The 27,997-nt window shown below is 50.9% G+C and overlaps 2 protein-coding genes and 1 pseudogene across 3 annotated transcripts in view; 2 read left to right on the top strand and 1 right to left on the bottom strand.

The window, feature by feature from the left end:
• The first annotated feature begins 17 nt into the window (after positions 1–17).
• On the top strand, positions 18–15,958 carry pcca (propionyl-CoA carboxylase subunit alpha). Of its 2 annotated transcripts, XM_030379878.1 has the most exons (23): positions 18–108; positions 867–947; positions 1,466–1,513; positions 2,444–2,512; positions 3,239–3,352; positions 3,649–3,702; positions 6,518–6,649; positions 7,022–7,058; positions 7,154–7,232; positions 7,648–7,750; positions 8,471–8,565; positions 9,216–9,366; positions 9,718–9,861; positions 10,214–10,288; positions 10,696–10,764; positions 10,850–10,925; positions 11,244–11,457; positions 11,872–11,974; positions 12,238–12,336; positions 12,797–12,850; positions 13,479–13,619; positions 14,483–14,560; positions 14,765–15,958. In XM_030379878.1, the coding sequence occupies exons 1-23, from the start codon at positions 55–57 to the stop codon at positions 14,831–14,833; spliced, it is 2,139 nt and encodes a 712-aa protein (XP_030235738.1). In that variant the 5' UTR covers positions 18–54; the 3' UTR covers positions 14,834–15,958. The 2 variants fall into 2 exon arrangements, with proteins under 2 accessions (XP_030235738.1, XP_030235739.1); XM_030379879.1 differs by lacking the exons at positions 18–108; positions 867–947; positions 1,466–1,513; ... (5 more) ...; positions 7,154–7,232; positions 7,648–7,750 and adding an exon at positions 8,082–8,088.
• Positions 15,959–17,661: 1,703 nt separating this feature from the next.
• On the bottom strand, positions 17,662–24,245 carry LOC115560455 (E3 ubiquitin-protein ligase MARCH4-like; annotated as a pseudogene).
• A 678-nt stretch (positions 24,246–24,923) lies between these two features.
• The window catches only part of vps8 (VPS8 subunit of CORVET complex), a 44,898-nt gene continuing 41,824 nt past the window's right edge, over positions 24,924–27,997 (top strand). Inside the window, 7 exon segments of the mRNA XM_030379877.1 lie at positions 24,924–25,118; positions 25,392–25,445; positions 25,447–25,461; positions 26,487–26,617; positions 27,139–27,235; positions 27,418–27,450; positions 27,789–27,843. Coding sequence (XP_030235737.1) covers positions 25,047–25,118; positions 25,392–25,445; positions 25,447–25,461; positions 26,487–26,617; positions 27,139–27,235; positions 27,418–27,450; positions 27,789–27,843 — 457 coding nt within the window. The 5' untranslated portion in view covers positions 24,924–25,046.

Genomic DNA, 27,997 nt, shown 5'->3' with positions numbered 1-27,997 from the left:
AGGAGCCCCTCCTTCTGACTGCGTCTTCACGTCATCACGTCGTCGGCTGCAGTCATGGCGGCGCACATCAGCACCCTGTCGCTCCCTAGACTACTGGTCGCTGCAAAGGTGAGACTCACAGAGGATTCGCACCGACTATAATTAAACGGCGATAATGAATTTGTCGTATCGACAATTTGCTCCCGAAGACCCGTCCCGTCCCTCGGTCCGCAGCCTTTATACACAGACGGGACAGGAGTCGGGGCTAACCCCGCTAACTCCTCCACTAGTCCACAGTCAGCCAGCGGGTCCAGCAGTCACCCAGCAGTTGCGTGTGAGGTTACAGCCCCAGGACGTGTGGATCAGACCCCACCGTCCATACGGAGTGGCGGAGTGGTCAGACTGTCCTTGACGGACTCCTCTGTCGTTTAGTTGACTCGATGTCCCACCGCAGACGTCAATGTCAAACTAGTGCCCCCCCCCCCCCCCCCCCACACACTGCTATCATAACCCCCAGGGGAGACTGATGCCGGGGTTAGACCCGGGGTCCAAATTCACGCTGCTGGGATACGAACAACAAGTGCCAGGGCGATGCATGTACTGGGGGTCCTAGTAATGATCTGCTGGAGTAGAGGGAAGGAAGTGTGTGTTGTGACCTACAGTCCTAATTCTGCGTGTGTGTGATGAACAACAGACTAAACGTCTTGTCAGATGTGACACCATTGGTTGTAGTGTTACGACGAGTACACTGTGTGGAAAAGTGAATGTTTCTGTGTGTTGTGATTGTAGCACAATCAGAACGTATTCTTGAATACAGTGTATTAAAAGTTGAATTCTCTGGTTGTATATCGTTCTGTCATGTGAGATGTTTGCCGTTGGTTTCCCAGAATGCATCGCTCCACGCCCGATGGCAGGCGGTGGCCCACTCTGCCGTCCGCTACTCCACCGTCCCGGTCCCTCAGGAGAAGGTGAGGGGGGGGGGGTCTACACTACCACCATCTCCCCTTAGTTCACCTGTTTATAGGCTGCAGTCTCCCTTTAGTTCACCTGTTTATAGGCTGCAGTCTCCCCTTAGTTCACCTGTTTATAGGCTGCCATCTCCCCTTAGTTCACCTGTTTATAGGCTGCCATCTCCCCTTAGTTCACCTGTTTATAGGCTGCAGTCTCCCTTTAGTTCACCTGTTTATAGGCTGCCATCTCCCCTTAGTTCAGCTGTTTATAGGCTGTCATCTCTCCTTAGTTCAGCACAATGTAATGATATAATAGTATACATACTATTTATCATACTTTTCTAACTCTTTAGACATTTAGTCGCCAACCTAACCCAAGTCAAGCTCCCCCTCCTCTAGAGGGTCCTGCCTGTCCTCAGAGGACAGCCTGCCTGTTCTGTGGACGTGTAGTCGGTTCTCTGTGGGTTTATCAGCATGTTTGGGTCGACGTGGGGAAGTCGGAGGGAGCTGACTCCTCTAATCTGTCCTTTCCTCAGACCTTTGATAAAATCCTCATCGCCAACCGAGGAGAGATCGCCTGCAGGGTAAGACCTGCTGCTGCATGAATAACAGAAGATAAGATTAACTTTATGACTCCCAGACGTAGTCATTAAAGCACCGGGAAGCATCACACATTAAACTTTAAGAAGAGAGGCATCTAAAGAACAAGATGAGGTTAGGCTTAATAACAACGCCGCTGAAATTACCCTTACATTAAGCTAGAGCTTGATTTAGACTTGAGACTTGAATGTGAGTGTGAGTACAAAGCAGAAAGCAACTAGAATCTCACCCAATGATGTGACTCATTATTGTGACGGGTTTAATGAAACTATTTGGCCACTTGGATATATGGATAAAAGTTACTATTGTAATGAATTTCATCCAAGGTGATGAAAGCAAAACTATATTTATGTGTTACCCTTACCCGCAATACAAATATAAATATATAGATAAAGATAGATATAGATATAGAGATGTATATTTATATAGATATATAAATATAGATACAGATGCATAAAAAATTGAAATATATATATATATATATATATATATATACATACATACATACATACACACACACACACACACACACACACACACACACACACACACACACACACACACACACACACACACACACACACACACACACACACACACACACACACACACACACACTACCAAGGAATGCGCAGAGAATCAGTCTAAACGCCCAGTAGAGACTAGGTGCAGAAATGTCCGTGGGGCTCCAGGTGAGTCCAGAGTGGTGGGTCGCTGGTCCGTACCAGTGGAGGCTGTCGCTGGTCCGTACCAGTGGAGGCTGTCGCTGGTCCGTACCAGTGGAGGCTGCCGCTGGTCCGTACCAGTGGAGGCTGCCGCTGGTCCGTACCAGTGGAGGCTGCCGCTGGTCCGTACCAGTGGAGGCTGACGCTGGTCCGTACCAGTGGAGGCTGACGCTGCCGGCTCTTCCTCAGGTGATGAAGACGTGCAGGATGATGGGGATCCAGACGGTGGCGGTGCACAGCGACGTGGACGCCAGCGCGGTGAGTCCAACCTCTAACCATCAGTCAATGCAAACAGCGACCGGGAACGTGTCTGAGGCAGAGTGTTGGAATGCGGCCCTCAATGTAATGTTTGACTTGTTTACCAGCGGAGCAAGACATGCGTTTCCATTCCCTCACAGATATATAGAGATATAGCCATAGAGATGGATTGATATTTATATATATAAATATATATATTTTATATATATATATATTACAGAAATGTATGCATGCATACATACACACACTCTCCCTGGCTCACTCTCAAACTATATTATTAGTGAGAACACATTTTAAAGTAAGCTGTGTTTTGAACGACAACTGAGAAGAAGAGCGGCGAGGAGCTGCAAGGAAACTCACACACGCACACAGGACAACACCATCCCCCCCACACACAAGCACACACACAAACACACACACATACTCATTTGCATACACATATGCTAACACACACACTCACTTTGTTTATCCAGATGTTAATGTTAATCCCATTGAGTTGTCTGTCAATCACTCAGGTGTGTGTGTGTGTGTGTGTGTGTGTGTGTCGGATGCATGTGAAAAGGAAAGGTTAATTTGCAATGATGTTAATTAATGCAAATGACGTGGCCACATGTGTGTCCGCCATTCCGCGGCCAACCGACACGCTGACCCTTTTAACTCTTGCTAGGCGACCGCTCTGATCAATAGATCAATACATCGGTGTTTCATCCTCTTCTTCTCGTCCAGGTGCACGTCAAGATGGCCGACCAGGCGGTGTGCGTCGGCCCGGCACCGACCAATCAGAGCTACCTGAACATGGACGCCATCATGGAGGCGGTCCGCAGCACCGGCGCCCAGGCGGTAGGCGGAGCCTCCGACCGGCACACACAGGGCGAAAGGCTAGCTGTGTGTGTGTGTGTGTGTGTGTGTGTGTGTGTGTGTGTGTGTGTGTGTGTGTGTGTGTGTGTGTGTGTGTGTGTGTGTGTGTGTGTGTGTTTCTGCGTGCAAGCTCATGCATAGCAGAATCGCTGTGGTTGCTAAGACACACACTATTAGCGGCTAGCTGTGGGAGGCTAACATTAGGGAAAGTAATGCTCGCTAAGACACACACACGCACCGTGTTGAACGCTGCTGTCTGTCTGTCCCTCTCTCTGAAGGTCCATCCAGGCTACGGCTTTCTGTCGGAAAACAAAGAGTTTGCGAGGCGTCTGGTGAGTGCTGCCCGGTCCCCTCACACCTCCTCTGTTGGTTCTGTCACCTGCCCCCCCCCCCGCGGCCCGCGCTGATAGCCAGGGCCGAGGGGGACGCCTTCAAACACACAGCCACACGGCCGCTCACACTAATGACCACAGGGTTGTTCTATTAGAGATAAGGCCGCCCTGACGCCAGCTACGAGGCTCTGCGTGAGGGGGGGAGGGTGGGCGAGTGTTGGGGAGGGCGGGGGGGGTTTGACCTCCCCCTATCCGGCGGTCTTGGGTCCGAACCCCTAACTGACTAAAAGTGACATTCCTTCACTTTTAGTCGGGGTAAAGGGCTGATTATGGTTTCACGTCGACCCAACGCAGGGGGTTTACGGACCCATTACGTCCTTGCGGACCCTCCTTGCGTCCACCGTAAGAGCATGACGTGCGCCTCCAAAAAATGTTAACCTTGTGTCTGGGACTGGTCCGCTAACTAACCCGACGCAGAACCAAAACAGGTCCACGACTGCGTTGCAGCATCTTCCTGGTCCTTGCGTTGCGTCGACCTGGAACCATAATCAGCCCTTAAGTCGTCGCCCACGGATGAGCTGGACAGGGACTCTGTCCTGCTGGGTCCAGCACCAATTGAGATTTAAAAATGCAAATTACAACGACATGTTTTTACTGAATGTTGTCCGTATAGTCCGTAATACAGCTGGACGCGTCATGTACGTGGCACACTTCATTCAGATGCGAATCTTTCCAGCTCACACAGAACATTTCTTTGCATCAATGATAAACTAACACCAGATCCAGCAGTCCTACTGTGTTACAGCAGAACCTTTGGTCCAGCAGTCCTGCTATGCTATATCTAGGGGTAACATTTTATAGGGATAACATAATAAACAAGTAAACCAGTAGGAGTGGATGTTTACACATGAAACAACAGTTATACGAATATATTGCTCCCTTTCGACATCACTGTGTGTGCAAACAGGGGTAGTGCGCTTTCTTTTGTGTAACTGTATTTTTTTCAGGGGTATAAATGCATATTAATGCGGGGTTGTGTGGCTGGGCCATCGGGTCCTGTGTGTGTTCCCGTGTAGCTGTGTGAGTGTTTTTGTGTAGCTGTGTGTGTGTGTGTGTGGAAATGGAGATGTCATAACATTAGCAGTTGAATGGAGGGTCTTTGTGCGGACTGGGGGCAGACATCTCCATGCTAACGCGGCCCTTGGGCCTCAGGGGGGTAAGGGCCCTCTTAGCATGAGAAAGAGTCTGCAGGGAACTACAGATGGAGGGGGGAGGGGGGGGGGGGGGGGTTGAGGGGGGGAGAGGGGGGAGGAGGGGTGATAAAGTCCTCAAGCAGATAGGGGTGGAGGACTGGGTACAGCTGGCTGCTTCTTCATCAGATAAACTCTGATTTGGAGTCTAACCCCAGACGCTAGGATTGTCTATCACCACGTGATGATAAGAGGACCAGGGATGCATGATGTGTACCATGTGATGATAAAGAGGACCAGGGATATAGATGTGTACCATGTGATGGTTAGACCAGGGATGGCTGATGTGTACCATGCTATGATTAAGAAGAAAAGGGATAGATGATGTGTGCCATGTGATGATTAGAACAGGGATAAATGTTGTGTATCGTGTGATGATGAAGACAAGCAGGGATGAACGATGTACCATGTGATGATGAGACCAGGGATAGATGATGTGTACCAGTCAGGTTGGGTGGATTGAGTCTCGACTTCCTACCCTATGGGTAGGAAGTCGAGACTCAATCCAAAGTATAATGCAAAATACAACAAAAGTTGTATTTTGCATTATAAACAGGTTTTTCATGTATACAGTAAATTATAGTGCGCAAATGGCTATAGGTCCTAAACTGTTCTCTAAGAGAAACTCCTACTTTGTTTTCTTGCTGCAGAAGTGTGTGTGTGTGTGTGTGTGTGTGTGTGTGTGTGTGTGTGTGTGTGTGTGTGTGGGGGGGGGGGGGGGGGGGGGGGGGGGGGTGCGGTTGTGGTTGTCTGCCTAGTTGAAAGATGTATTTCCTAAGCTGAACATGACTCCCATCTCACGAATAAAAGCAACAGACGTTTTTTTTATTGTGTTCAACTAAATGACAACCATAAACATTAGCATGTTACAATCCCAGAGTTTGAGTATTTCCTCTCCAAATGAACGCTTTATTGCGTCTCCAGTTCCTTGTTAGTGTCCTAGGGGAGTGGTGATGATGGGCTCCTACATGGCAATTAAACTACCAATAAAACAAGCAATCCTGAACCAGCACAAAACTAAATAATTGTCTTTCTTATTCTTCTGTCATTGTACTGAGATCGATGTTTACTTTTAGTGTAGAACTTTCGATGTCGTTTTAGAGTTTACGTTGAGCTTTCTTTTTTGGTGCGTTTCGGTAAACAAAAAAGGTGTAACGGAGTTTTAGCAAGGGCGACGCCTAGTGGTGGATAATGATACCGCGTTGATTTAAACGGCAGGGATCCTGTCATAGTTAACTTACACAAAGGTATGTGGTTGTTGAATAATTGTTGTGTTTATTATGAATCATCCAAACGAACACAATCTGTCATCTCTCATCTGTTAATAATACAACATCTAATTTATTTCAGCCTCTTTACTTTAATTCTATACTCTTTTTTAAAATTAACTCTACAATGTATCCCAGTGACTCACGAGTCTCTATTTAGATAAATGTTTCAAATTTAATATTTAGAAAATGTTTTTTAACTTCATTGGTGTTTTTTCTTTTTTATAAGCACTCTTTAAAGAAAGTTATAAATATAAAGGGTGGATTTGATTGACAGCGGCTTGTTTCGGTTGCTAGGCAGCGGAGGGCGTGGCCTTCATCGGGCCGGACACGCACGCCATCCAGGCGATGGGCGACAAGATCGAGAGCAAGCTGATCGCCAAGGCTGCCCAGGTCAACACCATCCCGGGGTTCGACGGCGTCGTCGAGGTACGGTCCCCATGGCAACGCGCACCCTGGTTACCACGCCGTCCGTCTGTCAAATGTCCGTACGAAGCCCGCAGAGTGCAGATTGATCCTCGTGGTGGTGACGCCACACAATCCTAGTGTAGCGTCTCACTCTTGTCTAATGGGCCTCAAGTCTGTTTTGGTACATGAAAATTAAAAAACTACATTTTAAAGGTGACCTATCATACCACCAGGTGTGGGTGTGATTAGCTGTAACAAGCCAAAAGAGGCAGATTTTCCAAACGGCTTGTAATGGCTAATCACACTCACACCTGGTGGTATAATAGGTCACCTTTTAAACGATGTTTGGACTGTGTGTAACGATGAGTCGCTGACGAACGCCTTGTGTTCCAGACGGTGGAGGACGCGGTGAGGATCGCCCTGGACATCGGTAAGGAAGGAGCTGTCTGTCAAACGCTTTAGAGTTCAGGGGGGTACGGGTGTGTTTGGGTCCAGGCTCTTTAGGGCGTGCGTGTTTGTGTCCAGGTTACCCGGTGATGATCAAAGCTTCAGCCGGAGGAGGAGGGAAAGGCATGAGGATAGCCTGGAACGAAGAGGAGACCAGGTGCCCTGTCTGCCCTGTCACTCTGGCTGCCTGTCTGTCTGTCTGCCTGCCTGCCTGCCTGCCTGCCTGCCTGCCTGCCTGCCTGTCTGCCTGCCTGTCTGCCTGCCCGTCTGTCTGCCTGTCTTGTCTGTCTTGTCTGTCTGGCCTGTCGCTCTGTCGCTCTGTCTGTCTGTCTGTCTGTCTGTCTGTCTGTCTGTCTGTCTGTCTGTCTGTCTGTCTGTCCTGTCGCTCTGTCAGCCTGCCTGCCTGTCTGTCTCTCTACCTGGTCTGTATCCATCTGTCTTGGTCTGTCTGCTTGATTGGTCTGTCTGGCTCTTTTTCTCCGTCTCTCTGCAGACGTTTGAGTGTGCGTGTGTCTGAATTTGTGTGTTTGTTTGTGTGCGTGTGTGTCTGACATTGTGTGTTTGTGTTTCAGGGATGGCTTCCGCTTTTCCACTCAGGAAGCGGCCTCCAGCTTCGGTGACAGCAGACTGCTGATCGAGAAGTTCATCGACAACCCCCGACACATAGAGATACAGGTATAGAGATACACATAGAGATACAGGTATAGAGATACACGCATAGAGATACAGGTATAGAGATACACATTGAGATACACATAGAGATACAGGTATAGAGATACACATAAAGATACAGGTATAGAGATACACGCATAGAGATACAGGTATAGAGATACACACATAGAGATACAGGTATAGAGATACAGGTATAGAGATACAGGAATAGAGATACACATAGAGATACAGGTATAGAGATACACAAATAGAGATACAGGTATAGAGATACACATAGAGATACAGGTATAGAGATACACACATAGAGATACAGGTATAGAGATATACACATAGAGATACAGGTATAGAGATACAGGAATAGAGATACACATAGAGATACAGGTATAGAGAGATACACATAGAGATACAGGTATAGGGATATACAAATAGAGATACAGGTATAGAGATACAGGTACACACATAGAGATACAGGTATAGAGAGACACACACACACACACGCACACACATAGAAATTAACAAACACAGAGATATAGAAATATACACACACATACACACTGTACCTATATCGGGTTACATCTAATTAAAGGTGCTTGTTTTAATAAAGGTGTAGTCTGATGAGCACAGGGCTGATGTGTGTTATTTAAGGTGTAGTCTGTTATTAAAGCTGTGGTCAGATAAACCAGTGGTGATGCTTGTTGTTGAAGGTGTAGTGTGTTATTGCAGGTGCTGGCTGATAAACACGGTAACGCTCTGTGGCTGAACGAGAGGGAGTGCTCCATCCAGAGGAGGAACCAGAAGGTGGTGGAGGAGGCTCCCAGGTCAGCCCCGCTAGACCCCCGACAGCTGATGGTCCCACACAAACCTAAACCCCATTCTTTGTTTTCCCAGAAAACCAGTGACATCTGTGTGTCAGGGTCAGGGTTTGTGTGTGTCTGTGTGTGTTGAAATGCAGTCGTAATTTTGTGTGTTTTGTGATGTGCTGACCTACAGGTGTGTGTGTGTGTGTGTTGTATTGACCTTTTTGCGTGTGTGTGATGTGTTGACCTACAGTTGTGTGTGTTGTGATGTGTTGACCTACAGTTGTGTGTGTTGTGATGTTTTGACCTGTGTGTGTGTGTGTGTGTGTTGTATTGACCTGTGTGTGATCTGTTGTATTGACCCGTGTGTGTGATGTGTTGACCTACAGTTGTGTGTTGTAATGTGTTGACCTACAGTTTTGTGTGTTGTGATGTGTTGACCTACAGTTGTGTGTGTTGTAATGTATTGACCTACAGTTGTGTGTGTTGTAATGTGTTGACCTACAGTTGTGTGTGTTGTAATGTGTTGACCTACAGTTGTGTGTGTTGTAATGTGTTGACCTACAGTTGTGTGTGTTGTAATGTGTTGACCTACAGTTGTGTGTGTTGTAATGTGTTGACCTACAGTTGTGTGTGTTGTGATGTATTGACCTGTGTGGGTGTGTGCGCAGCACCTTCCTGGACGCGGACACCCGCCGGGCCATGGGGGAGCAGGCGGTGCAGCTGGCCCAGGCGGTGCAGTACTCCTCCGCCGGCACCGTGGAGTTCCTGGTCGACTCCCACAAGAACTTCTACTTCCTGGAGATGAACACTCGGCTGCAGGTGGGGGAGGGCCGCATTCCAACCGTCTGCGTCACGCGTCGGTCTCTCGTACTCTCTACTCAACTGTCCATCGGCCTGTCTGTCTGCTTTGTTTGTGTGTCTGTCTGGCTCGGTGTCTGTGTGTCTCTGAAATTGTGTGTGTATGTGTCTGAAATTTCGTGGGTGTGTCTGTGTATGACCGAAATTGTGTGTGTCTGTGTGTGACTGAGATTCTGCGTGTGTCTGTGTCTTCGTTGTGTGAAGTGAGAAGACACAATTTTTTAGCAGGAAGAAATCTCTCCCTACTAAATCTCCCCATGTTCTCCTCGGCCTGCGTTGTAACTGCCGTCCCATTGGCTGAACTGCTTCCAGGTGGAGCATCCAATCACAGAGCTCATCACTGGGCTGGACCTGGTGCAGCAGATGATCCGCGTCGCCAAGGGTTACCCCCTCCTCCACAAACAGGAGGACATCCCCATCAACGGCTGGGCCATCGAGAGCCGCGTCTACGCAGAGGTAGGGGCGCGCGTGTGTGTGTGTGTGTGTGTTGGTGTGTATATGAGTGTGCCTTGTGTTTCCTTTTACTTTCTAGAACACATTGTATTGCTATTGCGTTACTAACATTCAAATCCATATTGAAACATTTTGTTGTTGTCATCTTGGAACCTATAAAATGTATCCTTAATGTTTCTCCTCCCCTCTCCCTTCCTCCTCTCCCTTCCTCTCCTTTCCTCTTTCTCTCTTCTTCCCTTCCTCCCCTCCCCTCCCCTCTCCTCTCCTCTCCTTCCCTCCTCCTCTCTTCTTCCCTCCTCTCCTTCCCCTCCTCCCTCCTTCCCTCCTCCTCTCTCCTTCCCTCCTCCCCTCTTAGGACCCGTACAAGTCCTTCGGCCTCCCGTCCATCGGCAGGTTGTCTCAGTACCAGGAGCCGTTGAACCTCAGCAACGTACGTTCAGCCTCTCAGTTACCCATCAGGACGCGTCTGTGTTCGACTTCACATTCAGATCGCTGAGCTACAGATGCTGTCCATATCCACATAATGGTCTGTGAGGCACATGTTAGTCTGTCATGTGGGTCCACACATCCTAGTTTGTTTTAGACATTAATATACAATAGTAGCATTTTAACAGGAATACCAAATTTATGTGAGTATTCATATCCATCCCTATGTTGTACATTTCCATGTAATTCATATAATTTATATATTTGATACATTTCATACATTCATACACGTTTATATGTTCAAGTAATGGCCATTTGGTTGCGTAGTGTGTTCATTTGTGTTCACAACTACAGTTCTAAACATGGCGCCCTCTCTCCCCATTCAGTAATTCCTCTTCCTGTCCCTCACAGGTGCGTGTGGACAGCGGCATCAGTGAAGGAAGTGACATCAGCATCTACTACGACCCCATGATCTCCAAGGTAACGCTCTCCCTCCGCTCCGGCACTGGTCGTGACGATGTAGCGATGCGGGAGACTGAGTTGTCCTCTCGTTTGTCTCCGGCAGCTGGTCACCTACGGGGCCACGCGGGCGGAGGCCCTCTCCAAGATGGAGGACGCCCTGGATAACTACGTCATCAGAGGTACACACGCGTGCACGTGCACAACGATATGTTGCTATCGGTACAGTAAGGGGGTCATGGCCCAACAGAGGAAATGCTGTCCTAAAGCTCTCCCTCCCTCTCTCTCCCTCCCTCTCTTTCTCCCTCCCTCTCTGTCTCTCTCCCTCCTTCTTTGTCTCCCTCTCTCTCTCTCCCTCCCTCTCTTTCTCTCTCCCTCTCTGTCTCTCTCCCTCCTTCTTTGTCTCCCTCCCTCTCTCTCCCTCCCTCTCTTTCTCCCTCCCTCTCTGTCTCTCTCCCTCCCTCTGTGTCTCCCTCCCTCTCTCCCTCCCCCTCCCGAAGGTGTGACCCACAACATCCCTCTCCTGCGGGAGATCATCACCCACCCCCGCTTCATCTCCGGGGACATCAGCACCAACTTCCTGCCGGAGGTCTACCCCGACGGGTTCAATGGTCACCAGCTGACGGCGGGGGGGCAGAGGGAGCTGCTGGCTTCGGCGGCCGCGCTGCACGTCTCCGCACAGCTGCGCGCGCAGACCTTCCTGGGCACGCTGAGGTGAGGAACCACAGGAACCAGAGAGCCACCCCACTAGGCTGACCTGGGTCTGCTTCAGCTGTCTCCCTCTAGTGGTGAAACGCTGCTACTGCGTGGTCACTAGGCTACACGTAGCCTAGCTAGCGTGTTAATCATTAGGGTACACATAGCTTAGCAAGCTTGTTGATCATTAGGCTACACGTAGCTTAGCTAGCGTATTGATCACTAGGCTACACGTAGCTTAGCTAGCGTATTGATCACTAGGCTACACGTAGCTTAGCTAGCGTGTTGATCACTAGGCTACACGTAGCTTAGCAAGCGTGTTGATCACTAGGAGACTCGTAGCTACGGCGTCTGTCCAGAGGTTCTCCAGTGACCAGGGTACCGGTGCTGTCGGAGCACCTCGCGTCCTGAAGGGTTGACCTGTGTCCTCAGGGTGTCCGCCTCCTCCCAGGAGCGGCGGCGCTGGGACCTGTGTGTGGAGCTGGGGGGGGAGCGCCACCCGGTGGTGGTCTCCAGAACAGGACAGACCTACACGGTGAGTCCCCTACTGCAGAGTAGAGCTGCAGCTCATGGGGAAAACTCTTACAGTTTACCCTCACCACTTTTATAGTTCATTTTTCTTGTATTTTTGCAGAGTTTTCTATTGTTTCAGCCTTTGAAAGAAGTTCTCCCGGAACTATTCAAGTATTCAGAATCTCCTCTCTCGGTCTCCCTCCCTCCCTCTGTGTCTGTCCCTCTCCCTTTTTTCCGTGTCTCCCTCCCTCTGCTTGTGTCTGTCCCTCTCCCTCTCTCCCCCAGGTGGAGGTGGGGGGAGAGAGCCTGGTGGTGAGTGGGGAGTGGGATCTTGCCTCCCCCCTGCTGCCCCTGAAGATCAACAACACTCCCAGGATGTTGCAGGTACTTCAGGGCCTTCAGCTGCTAGCCATGTAGCACTTGGCAGCAGCTGCTATCAAACTAGCATTTGGTTACCGCCACCGGCTAACTAGCAGATGGTTACTACTACTAGCTCTTAGCTGCAGCTACTTGCTACCTAGCAGATGGTTACTGCTAGTATCTTGCTTGCACTTGGCTACATACAGCTACAAGCTAACTAGCAGATGGTTACTTCTACTAGCCATCTAGGTAGCTTAGCTACCTACAGCAACTAGCTATCCAGCAGTTGGCTACAGCTACAAGTATTTAGCTACTATTTTATCAGCAGCAAGCTACTAGATCCTAGCTAGTTGGCTACAGCTACGAGCTACCAAGCGGTTGGCTCCAGGTTTATAGTGTAGCCTGAGGGTTAGCTACAGCGAGCCTGTTTAACATTGAGTGTTCTTACTCCAGACATGATGACTGAGTGCATGTTGTGCTCTAGTGTCTGTCCAGGACTGCGTCTGGGGACATCTGTCTTCAGTACCTGGGAACATCGGTAAGACTGCCTCTTAATAAAATAGACATATGTGTGTATGTAAGTATGTATATAAAAGTACCATGCTTAAGCTAGAGACCATTTAGATTTCGGATACAGAAAATCTACATAATTGGCCGATAGGTGTATTGCCATATCAACAAAGTGTGTATGTGTGTGGGTGTTTCTGTGGTTGTGTTAATGTGTATGTGTCTCTCTGTGGGTGGGTGTGTGTCTGTGTGTGTGTCTCTGGTTGTGTGTGTCTCCTATGGATGTGTGTGTCTCTTGTTGGTTGTGTGTGTGTGTGTCTCTTGTTTGTTGTGTGTGTGTGTCTCTGGTTGTGTGTGTGTGTGTGTGTGTGTGTGTGTCTCTGGCTGTGTTTGTGTGTGTATCTCTGGTTGTGTGTGTGGGTGTGTGTGTGTGTGTATGTATCTCTCTGGTTGTGTGGGTGTGTGTGTGTGTATCTCTCTGGTTGTGTGTGTGTGTGTGTGTGTGTGTGTGTGTGTGGTGTGTGTGTGTGTGTGTGTGTGTGTGTGTGTGTGTGTGTGTGTGTGTGTATCTCTGGTTGTGTGTGGGTGTGTGTATCTCTGGTTGTGTGTGTGTGTGTGTGTGTGTGTGTGTGTATCTCTGGTTGTGTGTGTGTTTGTAGTTCAAGGTGCGCGTCCTGTCCCCGCTGGCTGCTGAGCTGAGCTCCTTCATGCCGGAGAAGGTTCCAGAAGACACCAGCAGCATCCTGCGCTCGCCCATGCCGGGCTCCGTGGTGGCCGTGTCCGTCAAGCCCGGAGACACGGTGAATACATGCACGCTCACTCACTCACACTATCATACATGCACTCACGTTTACTCACCCACATTAACTCACTCACTAACATACATAATCTTACTCACTCACTCAGTCACATTATTTCACTTACTCACATGGTCTCACTCACTCTGTGCAAATAACACAATCCACTGGCTACTGTGAAGTGAACACACCATAATTTTCCAACGCACAAAGTATGGATGTGAAGTGACCTCCGTTCAGGGCGCAGCCGCCAGCACTGAGGCTCCACGTCGACAGCTGGGAATCCCCCCGTCGCTCCACAGTTTAGGCAGCATGGAGTCAAGCAGGCCCACATTCTGCCTCTTGGATACGTACAGTATATCTCTCCTTAAAGGTTCTCCTCTGACTAGGAAAGCAGCGCTGAACATGTGACTGTAGCTGGTGCATGAGGAGGAGTAGGAAGCCATCCCTTCACTCCACGCTACCCATGTTCACTTGCTCGTAATACCGAGTGGTGCATCTTCTCATCCTGCCATGTTTGGTTGTAGTGTGAAGCTAAATGCTAAACGGACTGCATTCAAACAGCGCTTTTGTAAACAGTGCCCACTCAAAGCGCGATACAATATTGCCAACTTCACCCATTCATGCACACATTCACACACTGACGGCGGTGTCAGCCTGTCAAGGCGACAGCCAGCTCGTCGGGAGCAGTGAGGGTAAGGCGTCTCGCTCAGGGAAACCTGAGCGAGATCAAACTAGCAACCTTGTGGTTGCAGCCAACCCGCTCTACCTCCGGAGCCACATGCCGCCCAGCTCAAAGCCAACCCCTTCATAGGTTTGTGTCTTGATCAAGCGTCTGTGTAACTCCTCGTGTTGTGTGTTTGCAGGTGGCCGAGGGCCAGGAGATCTGCGTGATCGAGGCCATGAAGATGCAGAACAGCATGACGGCGGCCAAGACTGGAAAGGTGAGCCACTCCGCTGACTATGTCAAACAACAGGGAGATATTAGTGATGTCTCTACTCCCAGGTCCAGCACAGAATGAGCTCACTGTCCTGTGTGTGGTGTCCATGTCTTCATCTGGTCCTACTCTCTGGTCGTCTCTGGTCATCTTTGATCTCCTCCTCCGGAACCCTTTGGTCATTTTTGCTCCTCCTCCTCCTCCTCTCAGGTGAAGAGCGTCCACTGCAAGGCCGGAGAGACGGTGGGAGAGGGCGATCTGTTGGTGGAGCTGGAGTAGAGATACACCGTCCTTCGGAGGCCTTTTAAAACATCTGACTCCACCCCTCACACCACCGGACCCCTCCAGCCACGGCCACCTCCACCCTCTGGTCACCTCCACCCCCTCTGACAGCACCAGACCCCTCCGGCCGCGGCCAACTCCACCTCCGACCCGGCCCCCCAGCTCCCCCAGCTCCTCATGCGACCAGGGAGAACCTCCATCCAAGTGAACCTTCTCCGTCGTGTTCCATCCTTTTTTCTCCCGCCAGTTCACTTGGCTCCGACCTGGGACATTACCTTCATGGACTGTATGGTGTGCCACAGGAAGTACCCGGTCTCACTTCCTGTCCTACAGGAAGTACCCGGTCTCACTTCCTGTCCTACAGGAAGTACCCGGTCTCACTTCCTGTCCTACAGGAAGTATCCGGTCTCACTTCCTGTCCGTTAGTGCAGTACAGGATGTGTCGGACCGCTGGGGGGGGGGGGGTGGGGCTTACTCCCATTGCGTCACAGTCGTGCCTTTCTCCCTCCTCTAGTACAAACCCCCCTAAAGTGATTACCTTTGGTGTTTTTGTAACGTGTTAAATACTGTAGATACTGTAGATTGTGAAAGAAGTGTTACGAGAGACGTGAATAATAAAGACAAAGGTCTCCATTTGAATGAACAGGTCGTCCCGTATCATTTCACCGACCGACGAGCATTGAGCTTCTGGGAGTGAAAGAGACTCTGTTCACCAGAGACCGTTAATAGACGGTACTATGCAGTATTGACTGTGTACCCCACTACTACTGTTGGTTAGGGGGTTTACCTGTGTTAGGGGGTCTTCCTGTGTTTCCATGCTCGGTTTGGACCCCCTTTGCTGGGTTCCACTGCTTTTTCCTATAACCTACACACACAATGTTGAATCGACTCTGGGCTCCCTTCTAGCCTGATAGGTCCTTTTTGTTTGAACGTGACACTGAGAAGTGGGCTGTAAAATGGGATTATGGGGGTCCGGCCAAGACAAGGATGTACCTCCCCTCTCCTCTTACCCTATTGGTTGGTTCACCGTGGAAAATATGCACACAAAAGAAATCGGTACAATTCCGTTTAAATTCCAATGTATTTATAGGACACTAATAAAATTTGTCTTACAAATTGCAACGCAATGCGTCTTGAATTGTTGCCCATTGAGTTTCACTTTACACACACACACTAGACGCTACGAGACTAGAGTCTACTCTGAAAGGAGCCCACGTGGTCTAGGTCTCAAAGACAACATGTGTCTCCACTGGACCTGACGGCCCACTCCGAGAACTCTGAGCACGCTGGGATTGGAGATCCTTTGGTGTCAGGAGCGGATTGTAGCTCAGGAGTTCGAAGTGGGGTGGGCTGGTAACCGGAAGGTTGCTAGTTCGATCCTGTGTCGAGGCGTCCCCTGAGCACGACACCTCACCCTAAATGCGAGCTGGTGTCGTCTTTTGTGGCTGACCCCGCCGTCGGTGTGTGAATGGGTGAATGTTAACAGTATTGTATTGTGGCCACTGGTTAGGAAACGCAGTGTAAATGCAGTCAATTTACCACACATCACTTGTGTTCTGTACAGGACTCCGGATCAAGTCCGATTTGCAGTCCCGACTCATACTTTAAGAAGCGCTGCCCAGGACAAACCAACCACAGGAACAGATCCTCTTTTCTGCTCATAAAGGAGACCTGGCCCGTCGAAGATCAACAAGCAGACTCGTTCGCTGAAGTAATCAAGCAGCAAATAATGTGTGAAACAGAGTTCTGCCAGGCGAACGCTGGAGGGGGAAACAAAACGCACGTCGTAGACCACAGCAAACACACCTGGACTCCGGCGGTTCACAGAGGCGCGTGGTTGGAGAGCTTTTAAAGAGCTTTTAATGCAACTTAAAACCGCAGACTTTAGAAGCAGAGCTGAGCTCAGAAGACTCTTTGAGGTACAAAAGTAGCAGCGAAACCAAAACCGATAAATTAAATGAAAAGGCATTCCATTCATGCAGACACGGGCGGTCCCCCCCCCCCCCCCCCATGTGGGTCCGGGTCCTCTACCCGCGGGTCAGGGTCCTCTCCCCGCGGGTCAGGGTCCTCTCCCCGCGGGTCAGGTCCTCTATCCGCGGGTCAGGGTCCCCTGCTTGGTTTTAAAGGCGTCGTTAGGGGCCTGTGACATCACCCTGCAGGGCCACGGGTCTCTAGGGGCCGTCCTCCGTGTTAAGGAGACGGTCGACAGGAGAACGGACTGATGCTTTGCACCATAGGGACAACACAGTCTCCCCTGATCCCTCCCTCCCTCACCCTCACCCACTCCCTCTCCCCCGATGCCTCCCTCACCCCCAACGGCTCACCCTCCTCCCCATCTCTCACCCACTCCCTCGCCTCCCCCTCCTCCCCATCTCTCACCCACTCCCTCGCCTCCCCCTCCTCCCCATCTCTCACCCACTCCCTCGCCTCCCCCTCCTCCCCATCTCTCACCCACTCCCTCGCCTCCCCCTCCTCCCCATCTCTCACCCACTCCCTCGCCTCCCCCTCCTCCCCATCTCTCACCCACTCCCTCGCCCTCCCCCTCCTCCCCATCTCTCACCCACTCCCTCGCCTCCCCCTCCTCCCCATCTCTCACCCACTCCCTCGCCTTCCCCTCCTCCCCCATCTCTCACCCGACTCCCTCACCTCCCCATCTCTCACCCACTCCCTCACCTCCCCCTCCTCCCCATCCTCTCACCTCCCTCCCCCTCCCCATCTCTCACCCACTCCCTCACCTCCCCCTCCTCCCCATCTCTCACCCGATCCCTCACCTCGCCGTTTCTGACCCACTCCCTCACCTCCCCACTCCCCTGCCCCCCCCCTTCCCCTCTTGTCCCTGTACTCCCCCAAAGCGGGGGTCTCTGCAGTCACCACACTGACTCCCTCCGTCCTCCGACCTCCACATGTTTTAGTTTAGAGTTTTATTTTGTTCCCTCGCTGGAGCCCTCTCCCCCCCCGCCCCCGGCCCCCCTCACAGCGAGGTGACCCTCATCACCAGCTCCCTGTTGGGGTCTCTGGGTCCCTGGGTCTGGGGGGTTGGAGGAGGTGGGCTGGGGCTCCGGGCCTGGGGTCCCGGGGCCCCCCGCTGCCCCAGGAGGTGCAGCATGCTGTAGGTCCAGCGGTAGCCCCCTCCTCCTCCTCCACTTCCTCCACCTCCACCACCTTCACCTCCACCACCTCCACCTTCCCTGTGTTGGTGGAGGTGGTTCTCCCCTTCGGACCCCGCCGTCACCCCCCCCCGCCGTCGTGGGCGTGACCTCTGACTCCTCCATGGCTGGCCCCCCCCGCTCCTCCTCCTCTTCCTCCGGGTCGGGCGAGGAGGTCACACCTGGGTGGGCCGGGGTCATCGTCATGGCGACGGCGGCCAGGAGAGCCGAGGAGCGCGAGGAAGGGGGCGGTGCCCGTCTGTCTGTGCCGGGGCGGGCTGGGCGACGGGGGGGCCCGTCCGCTGGGGGCACGGCAGGGGGGGTTGTCTCCTGGGGGGGGCATCCGGCTTCTGCTGCTCCGCCAGGTCCCGGGCCTGAGGCGGGGGGGGCACATGATCATGATTTACAGGGGTCCGGCCTCCGGACTCATTAGTGGTCTGGGTACTAGTTAGGGGTCTTATTAGTACTAGTTAGGGGTCTTATGCAGAAATTCCCTTGTTTAAAAACGTTTATAAATTTTTGTCCGAAATATTCCCTCTCCTCTATGGAGCAGACGGGATCAGGCCGGACGGAGCCGGTTCCGGTACCTTGTCGTAGTTTGAGGACCTTCCAGCGCTGGTTGACTGCCTGCCACCGGTGGAAGATCCGGAAGACGGACGGGCCCTCGTGGATGATGAGCACTGCGCTGCGCGTGCACACACACACACACACACCACACACACACACACACACACACACACACACACACACACACACACACACACACACACACACACACACACACACACACACACACACACAAATTAAATAAATGCTAATATGCTAATCAATGCTTAACCATCCTTTTTTTCACATTCAGCGACCGCTTTTATCTAGCGCGTCTCCCGTTAAATTCAGATCCATGTCTCAGACTATCCTGCAACCCCCCCCTCCCGCTCCTCACCTATGCAGACCAGGTCCATGAAGCCGTACATGGCGTAGCAGATCTGGAAGAGCAGGTCGCGGCGCTGCCAGCGGGCGTTGGGGCTGAGCGACGACCACACCAGCCAGGAGACAGACGCCAGCAGGAATGAGGGAGCCCAGCAGGGCCGCCGCCATCTGCACGCGCTCAATCACCGTCAGGGTGATGGAGCGCCACTGGACGGGGGCGGAGAGGCAAGGAGAGTGGAGGGGGGGGGAGGAGGGAGGGCAGGGGAGAGAGGGGAGGGGGGGGAGAGGATGGAGGGAGGGGAGGATAGGAGGGAGGGCAGGGGAGAGGATGGGAGGAGGGCAGGGGAGAGAGTGGTGGGGGGGGAGAGTGTGGGAGGGAGGGGAGGAGGGCAGGGGATAGGATGGAGGGGAGGAGGGCAGGGGAGAGAGTGGAGGAGGGGGAGAGGCTGGAGGGAGGGGAGGATGGGAGGGAGGGCAGGGGAGAGGATGGAGGGAGGGAGGAGGGCGGGGGGAGAGTGGTGGGGGGGAGAGTGTGGGGGAGAGGATGGGAGGGAGGGGAGGAGTAAATGAAGGTGGGAGATAGGATGTGAACGAGGGGGGAAAAAGGGAAACAAAGCAAGGGAGGATAGAGGGGGAGGAATAGGGAAGGCGACAGGGAGGGAGGAGGGAGTTATTTCAGGTCTTTTCATAATAAGATCAGAGGCTTCACTGTCTTGGTCCTGTGAGGCTGAATACCTAAGCTTCGGGAATAGGGTTTTCCGGATGTATCTTCGGGGTGAATTCTGTGGTTGGTTTTAATTTGCTTCACGCCACAAATACAAACGACTGCTCGGGCTCCCTGGTGTGGGGATTTAATTGGCTGTTAAAAACGGATTGTTATTTTTAACTACAAGTAGCAAAGGAAATCAATCAAGGCTTCAGGTGGAATCAGAAGCAGACGCATAGAACCGGTCTGGGCTGAATCAGAACCAGACTTATAGAACCGGTCTGGGCTGAATCAGGACCAGACTTATAGAAACCGGTGTGGGCTGAATCAGAACCAGACTTATAGAACCGGTCTGGGCTGAATCCGAACCAGACTTTTAGAACCGGTCTGCGCTTAATCAGAAACAGACATATAGAACAGGTCTGAGCTGAATCAGAACCAGACATATAGAACAGGTCTGGGCTGAATCTGAAACAGGCGCATAGAACCGGTCTGGGCGGAATCAGAAGCAGGCGTTATAGAACCGGTCTTGTTGTCTCTTGGTTCCTGGTGAACAGAAGCAGTGTTTGAATCCTTGAAGCATGTCCGCAGAGCAGAGCTATAGGATCTGTCGTCGCTTCAGAGAGCTGGAGTTCTCTACGTCGCACGCACGCACAGACACACACACACATTTACACACTCACACGCACGCACACTTAGACATGAAGACACACACACACTACCACACACACACACCACACACACACTACCACCACACACACACACCACACACACACACACACACACACACACACACTGTGGGAGCCTCAGTAAGCCGCTGGCCCCAGTGTACCAGCAGACCTGCTGAGCCGTGGGCTCCAGGCCTGGTGCCGCTCTGACCGCCCGGTGTTCCCATGAGGCGGGAGGGGAGGTCTGATGTCCAACGGTCGCTGGGTGTCTTGAGCCTGAGTCCATCTATCTGTCTATTTCTCCCCGTGCTCCTATTGGTTTCCCATACAGCCATTAGACCACCTTTCAAGCGGTATTCAACAGATGGCTTGCATTGAAGACCTCGGTTTTACGTTTGTGAATGATGGACAGTCTGATGGATTGATTCACTACAGTTTCTTCTAGTCAATCATTCAGCTTTAATGGGCGGGGTTTATTCTCCCTACTGGCTACCTATCAAATGGGTGACCATAGTTGTGAGTGCCTCTGTAACACAGTAGGACCGATGGACCAGAGGTTCTGCTGTAACACAGTAGGACTGCTGGACCAGAGGTTCTGCTGTAACACAGTAGGACTGCTGGACCAGAGGTTCCGCTGTAACACAGTAGGACTGCTGGACCAGAGGTTCCGCTGTAACACAGTAGGACTGCTGGACCAGAGGTTCCGCTGTAACACAGTAGGACTGCTGGACCAGAGGTTTCCGCTGTAACACAGTAGGACTGCTGGACCAGAGGTTCCGCTGTAACACAGTAGGAATGCTGGACCAGAGGTTCCGCTGTAACACAGTAGGACTGATGGACCAGAGGTTCTGCCTTAACACAGTAGGACTGCTGGACCAGAGGTTCTGCTATGATGTAGCAGGCCTGCTGGACCCACGCAGACGCCCAGTTCTACCTGCAGGGGGTTCTTGGTGCTGATGCTGACCACGTGGTACTTGTAGTAGCAGATCTCACAGCTCCAGGAGGCCCCTCTCGCTGATCCACTTCACCAGTCAGGGCTCGTGACTGCAGCGCACCGAGCCACTGCAGCGGCACGGGCTCAGCAGCTCCCCCTGCAGGACGGGAGGAGGACACACGCAATGAGATAACACACAGTGAGATAACACACAGTGAGATAACACACAGAGAGATAACACACAGTGAGATAACACACAGTGAGATAAACACACAGAGAGATAACACACAGAGAGATAACACACAGTGAGATAACACACAGTGAGATAACACACAGAGAGATAAAACACAGTGTGAGATAACACACAGTGAGATAACACACAGTGAGATAACCAGCGACCGGGGGGGACAGGGGGGCTGAGGGGGGGTCAGGGAGAGGGCAGCATAGGGAGCAGGAAGCGGGAACACCTGCACTGTTCAATAGTGTGTGAGTGAGTGTGTGTGTGTCGTGTGTGTGTGTGTGTGTGTGTGTGTGTGTGTGTGTTTGTGGTGTCTGCATACACCGATAGTGTGTATATAAGTGTGTATGTCTGTGCACCCTATAGTGTGTGTGTGTGTGTGTGTGTGTGTGTGTGTGGTGTGTGTGTGTGTGTGTGTGTGTGTGTGTGTGTGTGCGCTGTAGCGGTGGACTCTTTCAGTTTGAATCCTTTCAAAGAAAGAGAGAGAGAGAGAGAGACAAGGCTAGTTCCCTGACATCCACACAACCCAGGAGAGCCCCCCCTACCACCAAGACCACAAGACACACACACACACACACACACACACACACACACACACACACACACACACACACACACACACACACACACACACACACACACACACACACACACACACACACAGTGTCTCCCACCTGCTCCGGACCCTGGAAGCAGATGCGGCAGAGCGGCGTGCGGGCGCCGCTGTCGTTCAGGCTGTTGATGGACATGTCGTCGTGAAACTTCTCCTCCCGGCTCCCCTTCTCCTCTTCCTCCTCCCCCTCCTCCTCCCTCTCCTTCTCATCCACCTCTGGCCCGCAGGGGGCTTGGGGGCGGGGGGCTTGGGTCACTCGGGCTTTGGTTGGAGGTGAAGACGGTTCGGCTGTGAGCGGGTCTCTTGTACAGGTGATGACACTGCTAAGCGCATCGCGGTATGGCGGTGGTGGCAGTTCGCTCATGCAGCTGCTGCTCGTACGCCGCGCCTCCAATTTGAACGGCGGATGAACCTTCAGATCGCTGCGGGACGCGGCGACGGAGAAGCGATAAGTGAAGCGGCAGCAGCAGCGTCCTGTAGCGTCCCCCCAGCCGCCTACCTGCATCGGCGGACGGGCCAGGTGAATTCCCATAAGGAGGTAAGCTGGGTGAGCTGCAAATGAACTGCCCTTCTTGGGATCAATAAAGTTGTCTGTATCAGAATAAAGACAGCCGAGTTGACCACCCCCGACAACATGTGGCGGGCGGTTGAAAGGTACCGTTAGAAGACGTTAATATCAGAAAAAAAAGAAGAAAAATTCAGGTCTTACTCTTATTTTGGCAGCGGAGTTCCTCTTCCGTTGACCAGCCGGTTGTACTCCCAAGTCGCATTCTTTTGTTTATTTTTGTCCAAATCCTGCGACCACCACGTTCTAAGGTAGCCTCGCGATACCGTCCCGATCTCGCGAGCTCACCTCATGTTTCCCGCGGCCTTGAGCCCGTTTAAAACCGCCTTCCAGAACTCTATAAGTGGACGGACCAATCAGCGCTCGGGCCAGGGAGGGAAGTTCGGTTTCTGAGCGTAAAGGAAATCTGCCGGGTTCCAACAAAACAATGGCGGCGTAGTTATAACTAGTGAACAATCAAACTGGTATGAATCCGAAATAGACTATAACGAGGTAAAAATAATCGACGCAATCAGTGTTTCTTTTGCCTAATTAGAATATGTTTTCACCGTTATTTCCAACCGTTCTCGCCCTGAGTGAAGAGAGCACGAGCGTCCCTCTGATTGGTTGGGTGTTTAAAATATACGCAAACACACTGATATTATTACATAGATTATAAATTATATTATATCTGATATTATTACTGATATTATTACTAATATTATAACGATATTATTACTGATATAATAACTGATATTATATCTGATGGTATTCCTGATATTCACCGCGAAACGCAAACGCGAGTCCTCGTACGGTTCTCCCCAGGCTGGACCTGACGGGTCTCAAAACCCCAGCCCCGCGGGGACAACGAGCCTAAAAACACCCGCCTCGCTGGGCCTTCCCCTCCGGCCGCTCGAGCAAAACACTCCGTGCTCCCGCTGGTCTCTTGGACTCTACACCCGCCGCCCGGGTCCTGAAGTCAGGCCGTAGTCCCGGTCGTTACCGTCCGGTTAAAAACACGCGTGGACCGATATCCATCCGTAGGATCCCCTCCCCAGTCGTTCCGGTACGAGCGGTGTGTGGTCTCAGCCATCCCGCTGTCCGGGGTCCTAGCGTCCGGTCCTCCTCCCAGGGATGAGTCCGAGGGGGTGGGCTACATCCTGGGCGGTTTGGAAGCCCCTGTCCTGCGGCGCTGGCTGATCTCCCTTCCTCGTAGTCTAAATATATAGCCGTATTATAGCATATATAGCATCAGTCGAACAAAACACCAGTCGAACCGAACCGTGCGAACGGGAGTCGAAGAATGTGTTCACAAGCCGAGACCCGAAGCCCCATACCTCAAGCCCGGGTCCCGCGGCACCCTGACTCTCCCCAGTATCCACGGCCCGGTTTAAAACCCCACCAAGGCTCTCATTGTTCTGGATGAGCCATGATCCTCGGAAAGAGCAGCTCTGTCTCCGAGCCTGAGGTGTGGGATCGAGCTGGTGAAACGTGGCGGCTGCCAGAGGAGGAGCGCGGCTCTACATCACTTCCCCCCCCGGGTTCAGCACCAGTGGCCCAGGGACAGCTCCCAGCCTCGTACTGATCAGCGCCGCAGTTCCTTCGCCGCGTTCTTTAAACGTTCCGCTACTCTGATTATTATCTGCTCTTTATTATTTATTATGGATCGATTTCTCCTGTCAGTTTTGTTTTCACGCCACCGATATTCCCCCTCAATGATTCGTCTGTATTTCTCTGTAATATTAGTGTTTGGTAGGCGGCCTCTTCAACGAGTACTTGATGTATTTATATTTTAGTATTTTTAGTACTTTCTGGCATTACTGAAACGTTTAAGCCCAAGAAAAACTAGAATTTGCATAAAAATAACCTCACACACACACACACACACACACACACACACCACACACACACACACACACACACACACACACACACACACACACACACACACACACACACACACACACACACACACACACACAATGCATTTTTATCACACTAACCACAATTCCCTGTTATATTTAATAGGACGTATATTTCTAATGCGTATTTTACTATGCATTATAAATAGATTCAAATTTAGATAAAATTGGAGTAGGCTATTTGCATTTTGAGTAAAAAACATTTTTTTACGTATATGCAGTTGTATATAATATCATAAAAATGTAATGATGGTAATTGTACATAATAATAATTATCTATTTTATGGAGAATTACGTTAATAACTTCATGTTTGTTTTAACCCTCGTGAACGTAAGTTAACATGTGACCGGTCATGTGACATCCCCGGTCACGTGAGGTCTCCCTTCCGCTGCAAACAAGGAAGTGCACTGCGCAGGACTGGGCTGGATCCGCTGTGTTCATGTCGTGTTTCTCCTCCAGTTTCGGTCCAGTTTAACGTTTTAACAGAGTGGGTGTTGAAGCTGGAAGCATGTCGGAGTCTCCCGACTGTCGCAGCCTGCTGTCGGCGTCCTCGCAGCTCAACCTCATGGAGATAGACGCAGTGAGTGGACCAGCCTTCCTCCTGTCATCATGTTCAGTGTCTCCTTATGGGCCATGGCCCCTCTCATCACAGCGCTGGCGACGGCACTCTGGACTGAATATAATAATGCTGTCTCTCTATTTTGTTTTTTACCTATCTTTAATCTCTTGCAGTCCGTCTGTCTGTGTGTCTTTCTGTCTAATCATATATGTTAGATTGGACTCCTCAGGTCAGAGGAGAGCTGATGGGAAGACAAATGATGTTCTTAATAATCTTGTATTCTTCTGTCCTCAGATCGACGATAAGGAGTTTGACATTCCCCAAGTTGACACCCCTCCTACACTGGAAAAGCATCCTAAATGAGGTACAGTTCACTGCCTGTGTTCAATGACACTATTGAGACGAATGACTGCTTGTGCTTACTCTATATTCATTTAGGAATGTCTAATGCATGTGTTGACTTTATGTTAATGAGGTACAGTAAAATGCCTGTTAACTCTATATTAACGAGGTAAAGTATAACTGCTGCTTACTCGATGTTAATGAGGTACAGTATAATGCATGTGTTTTCTATATATTTTTTGAGGTACAGTATAATGCCTGTAACTCTATGTTAATGAGGTAGGGTGTAATGCATGTGTTAAATCTATGGTAATGAGGTACAGTATAATGCCAGTTTACTCTATATTAATGAGGTACAGATATAATGCATGGTGTTATTCTATATTAATACGTTACAGTTATGCCATGAGTTTTCGTCTTTATCAATGAGGTACTTGCAGGGTCCAAAATGAACTTTCAGGACTGTTGTTTTTTAACCCTGCATACTGGAAAGCAAAGTGATCTTTCTAGTTTGTGACCCTGCACATTGATTACCGGCCTAATGTTCATATCTACTCTCCATTGGCTGGTGGAAGTGGTTCATTTTTGGACCCCAACTACTTTATATACCTGCTGGTACTCTTATTCTACACCGGTATATGCTGTAGTCTAATGTACCTGCTCTACGATAAAACATACACGAATAAGGGTCACATATCCTGCTTTCCTGGCAAAGTCTTCTGAATACGCTGCTTCACATACATCCCCTCATCTCCATGAACGAGACGCGCCTTGTAACTGGTCCAGGGTTTGAGTGTGGTCATGTGACTGAGGGGGTGTGGGATGGCATGTGGCTCAGGACGTAGAGCGGGTTGACTGGTAACCGGTTTCATCGAGTGTCGAGGTGTCCCTGAGCGAGGCGCCTCAACCTGACCACTCCTGACCCCGCCGTCGGTGTGGGAATGTGCGTACGAATGGTTGAAAGTTAGGTCACATTGTAAAGCGCTTTAGTTAGAAAAGCGCTGTACAAACGCGGTCCATTTACCATGTGCTCTGTGTCCTCTGCAGCCTGAGACCGAGGAGGAGACGTTCCTGTGGGAGGACACCAGCCTCCTGAACACGGACCCCGTGGACAGCCACTCCTGTGAGACGTCGTCCCTGGCCAGCTCCGACAGCGGGGACCCGGCCCACCTCAAACGGTAGCGCAGCGCCACTCACTAGCGTCGGCGACAATAGAAGGGGATGACCCCGGTGTCCGGGCTCTTGTTCAAACATGGCCACCCCACTGGTGTTCCTCTGGTGTCTGATTGGATAGTTCTATACCTCCCCTCTCCGCTATGAGAGCCAGTGATTGGTGGTACACACGCACGTGCACACACATGCATACACTATGTAAAGCAGTGCCTTGAAAAGTGCTTATGAACGCAATGTATAACGATATTAGAATTATTATTATTATATGTATTAATGAAGTGATGGCCCTGAAGTGTATACCTTAGGATCATAATGTCGGCCGATCAGTGATGTAAAATCATCTGTCCGTTTAAGTTAAGTTTAATGTGTCCACCTCAGAGCCCCATGTATTGTCCTATTATTCGGGTATTCTGAAGAATGTTAACAATGGAATTGTAATTAATCATTGAATAGTTCTGACTGATGAACCACTTGATGTCAAAATTGTGTCATATTGATGTCTGCGCGTGTGTCTGTGTGTTTGAAGGAGGAAGAAGACCGTGGAGATGAACGCCAGCGTGCACGGATCTGTTCTTAGACACAGTCTGCTGAAGGGGATCTCTGCCCAGATCGTCTCTGCTGCTGTAAGCCATGCACGTACTCACGCATGCACACACACACACACACACACACACCACACACACACACACACACACACACACACACACACACACACACACACACCACACACACACACACACACACACACACAACACACACACACACAGCGTTTGTAACGGTCTCTCCTTGTGTTCCGTCTCTGCAGGATAAAGTGGATGCAGGACTCCCTACAGCCATAGTAAGTACCCTGGTACTAGAGAGGCTCTCTGTCTTTTTGATTATCTTTTCTTAGTTATTTGTATTATTCTTCATTACTTTCATTGTATTATTCAGTTCTTGCCCATTGCTGTTTTACAAGCTGCTGCAAGACCCAACCTGACAATAACATGTAACTTTATCTTAATAAACCTAATCAAACGGTGTGGGAGTCAGTGCTCAGTGTCCACCTGTCTGTCCCTCCCTTCATCCACCGCTCTCTCTGAAGCTGTATTCATGCAGAAGTCCAGGCCCTGCTCAGGCCGGAGCCTATCAAGTATGGTTCCTGTGTTTCATTGGTCTGCTTCGTCCTCCTTGTAGACGGTGTCTGGAGTCATCGCGGTGGGGACCTCCCATGGGCTGGCCCTGGTGTTTGGTGAGTGTTGTAGGTTCTCTAAGCACCGCCGTTATCGCAGGTCCAATCCTGAGAGGTTACTAAACGTACGGCCGGTCCCTCCCTGGCCGTAGTATTCGTAGTACCGGGGCGTGTTATCACAGGAGCCAGGCTGCTTATCTCTGACTGGACGGGA

The sequence above is a fragment of the Gadus morhua genome, chromosome 15 (genome assembly GCF_902167405.1).
Source record: "Gadus morhua chromosome 15, gadMor3.0, whole genome shotgun sequence".
Classification (NCBI taxonomy): domain Eukaryota; kingdom Metazoa; phylum Chordata; class Actinopteri; order Gadiformes; family Gadidae; genus Gadus; species Gadus morhua.
The sequence above is the reverse complement of the archived record's forward strand: the minus strand, read 5'-3'. Positions and strand labels throughout refer to the sequence as shown.

Bases quoted from the DNA above. Each gene is read 5' to 3' on its own strand.
- pcca (XM_030379878.1), top strand. From the start codon at position 55: ATGGCGGCGCACATCAGCACCCTGTCGCTCCCTAGACTACTGGTCGCT. The intron at 6,650-7,021 runs GTACGGTCCCCA...CTTGTGTTCCAG, and splicing joins GGTTCGACGGCGTCGTCGAG to ACGGTGGAGGACGCGGTGAG. The intron at 9,367-9,717 runs GTGGGGGAGGGC...AACTGCTTCCAG, and splicing joins AGATGAACACTCGGCTGCAG to GTGGAGCATCCAATCACAGA.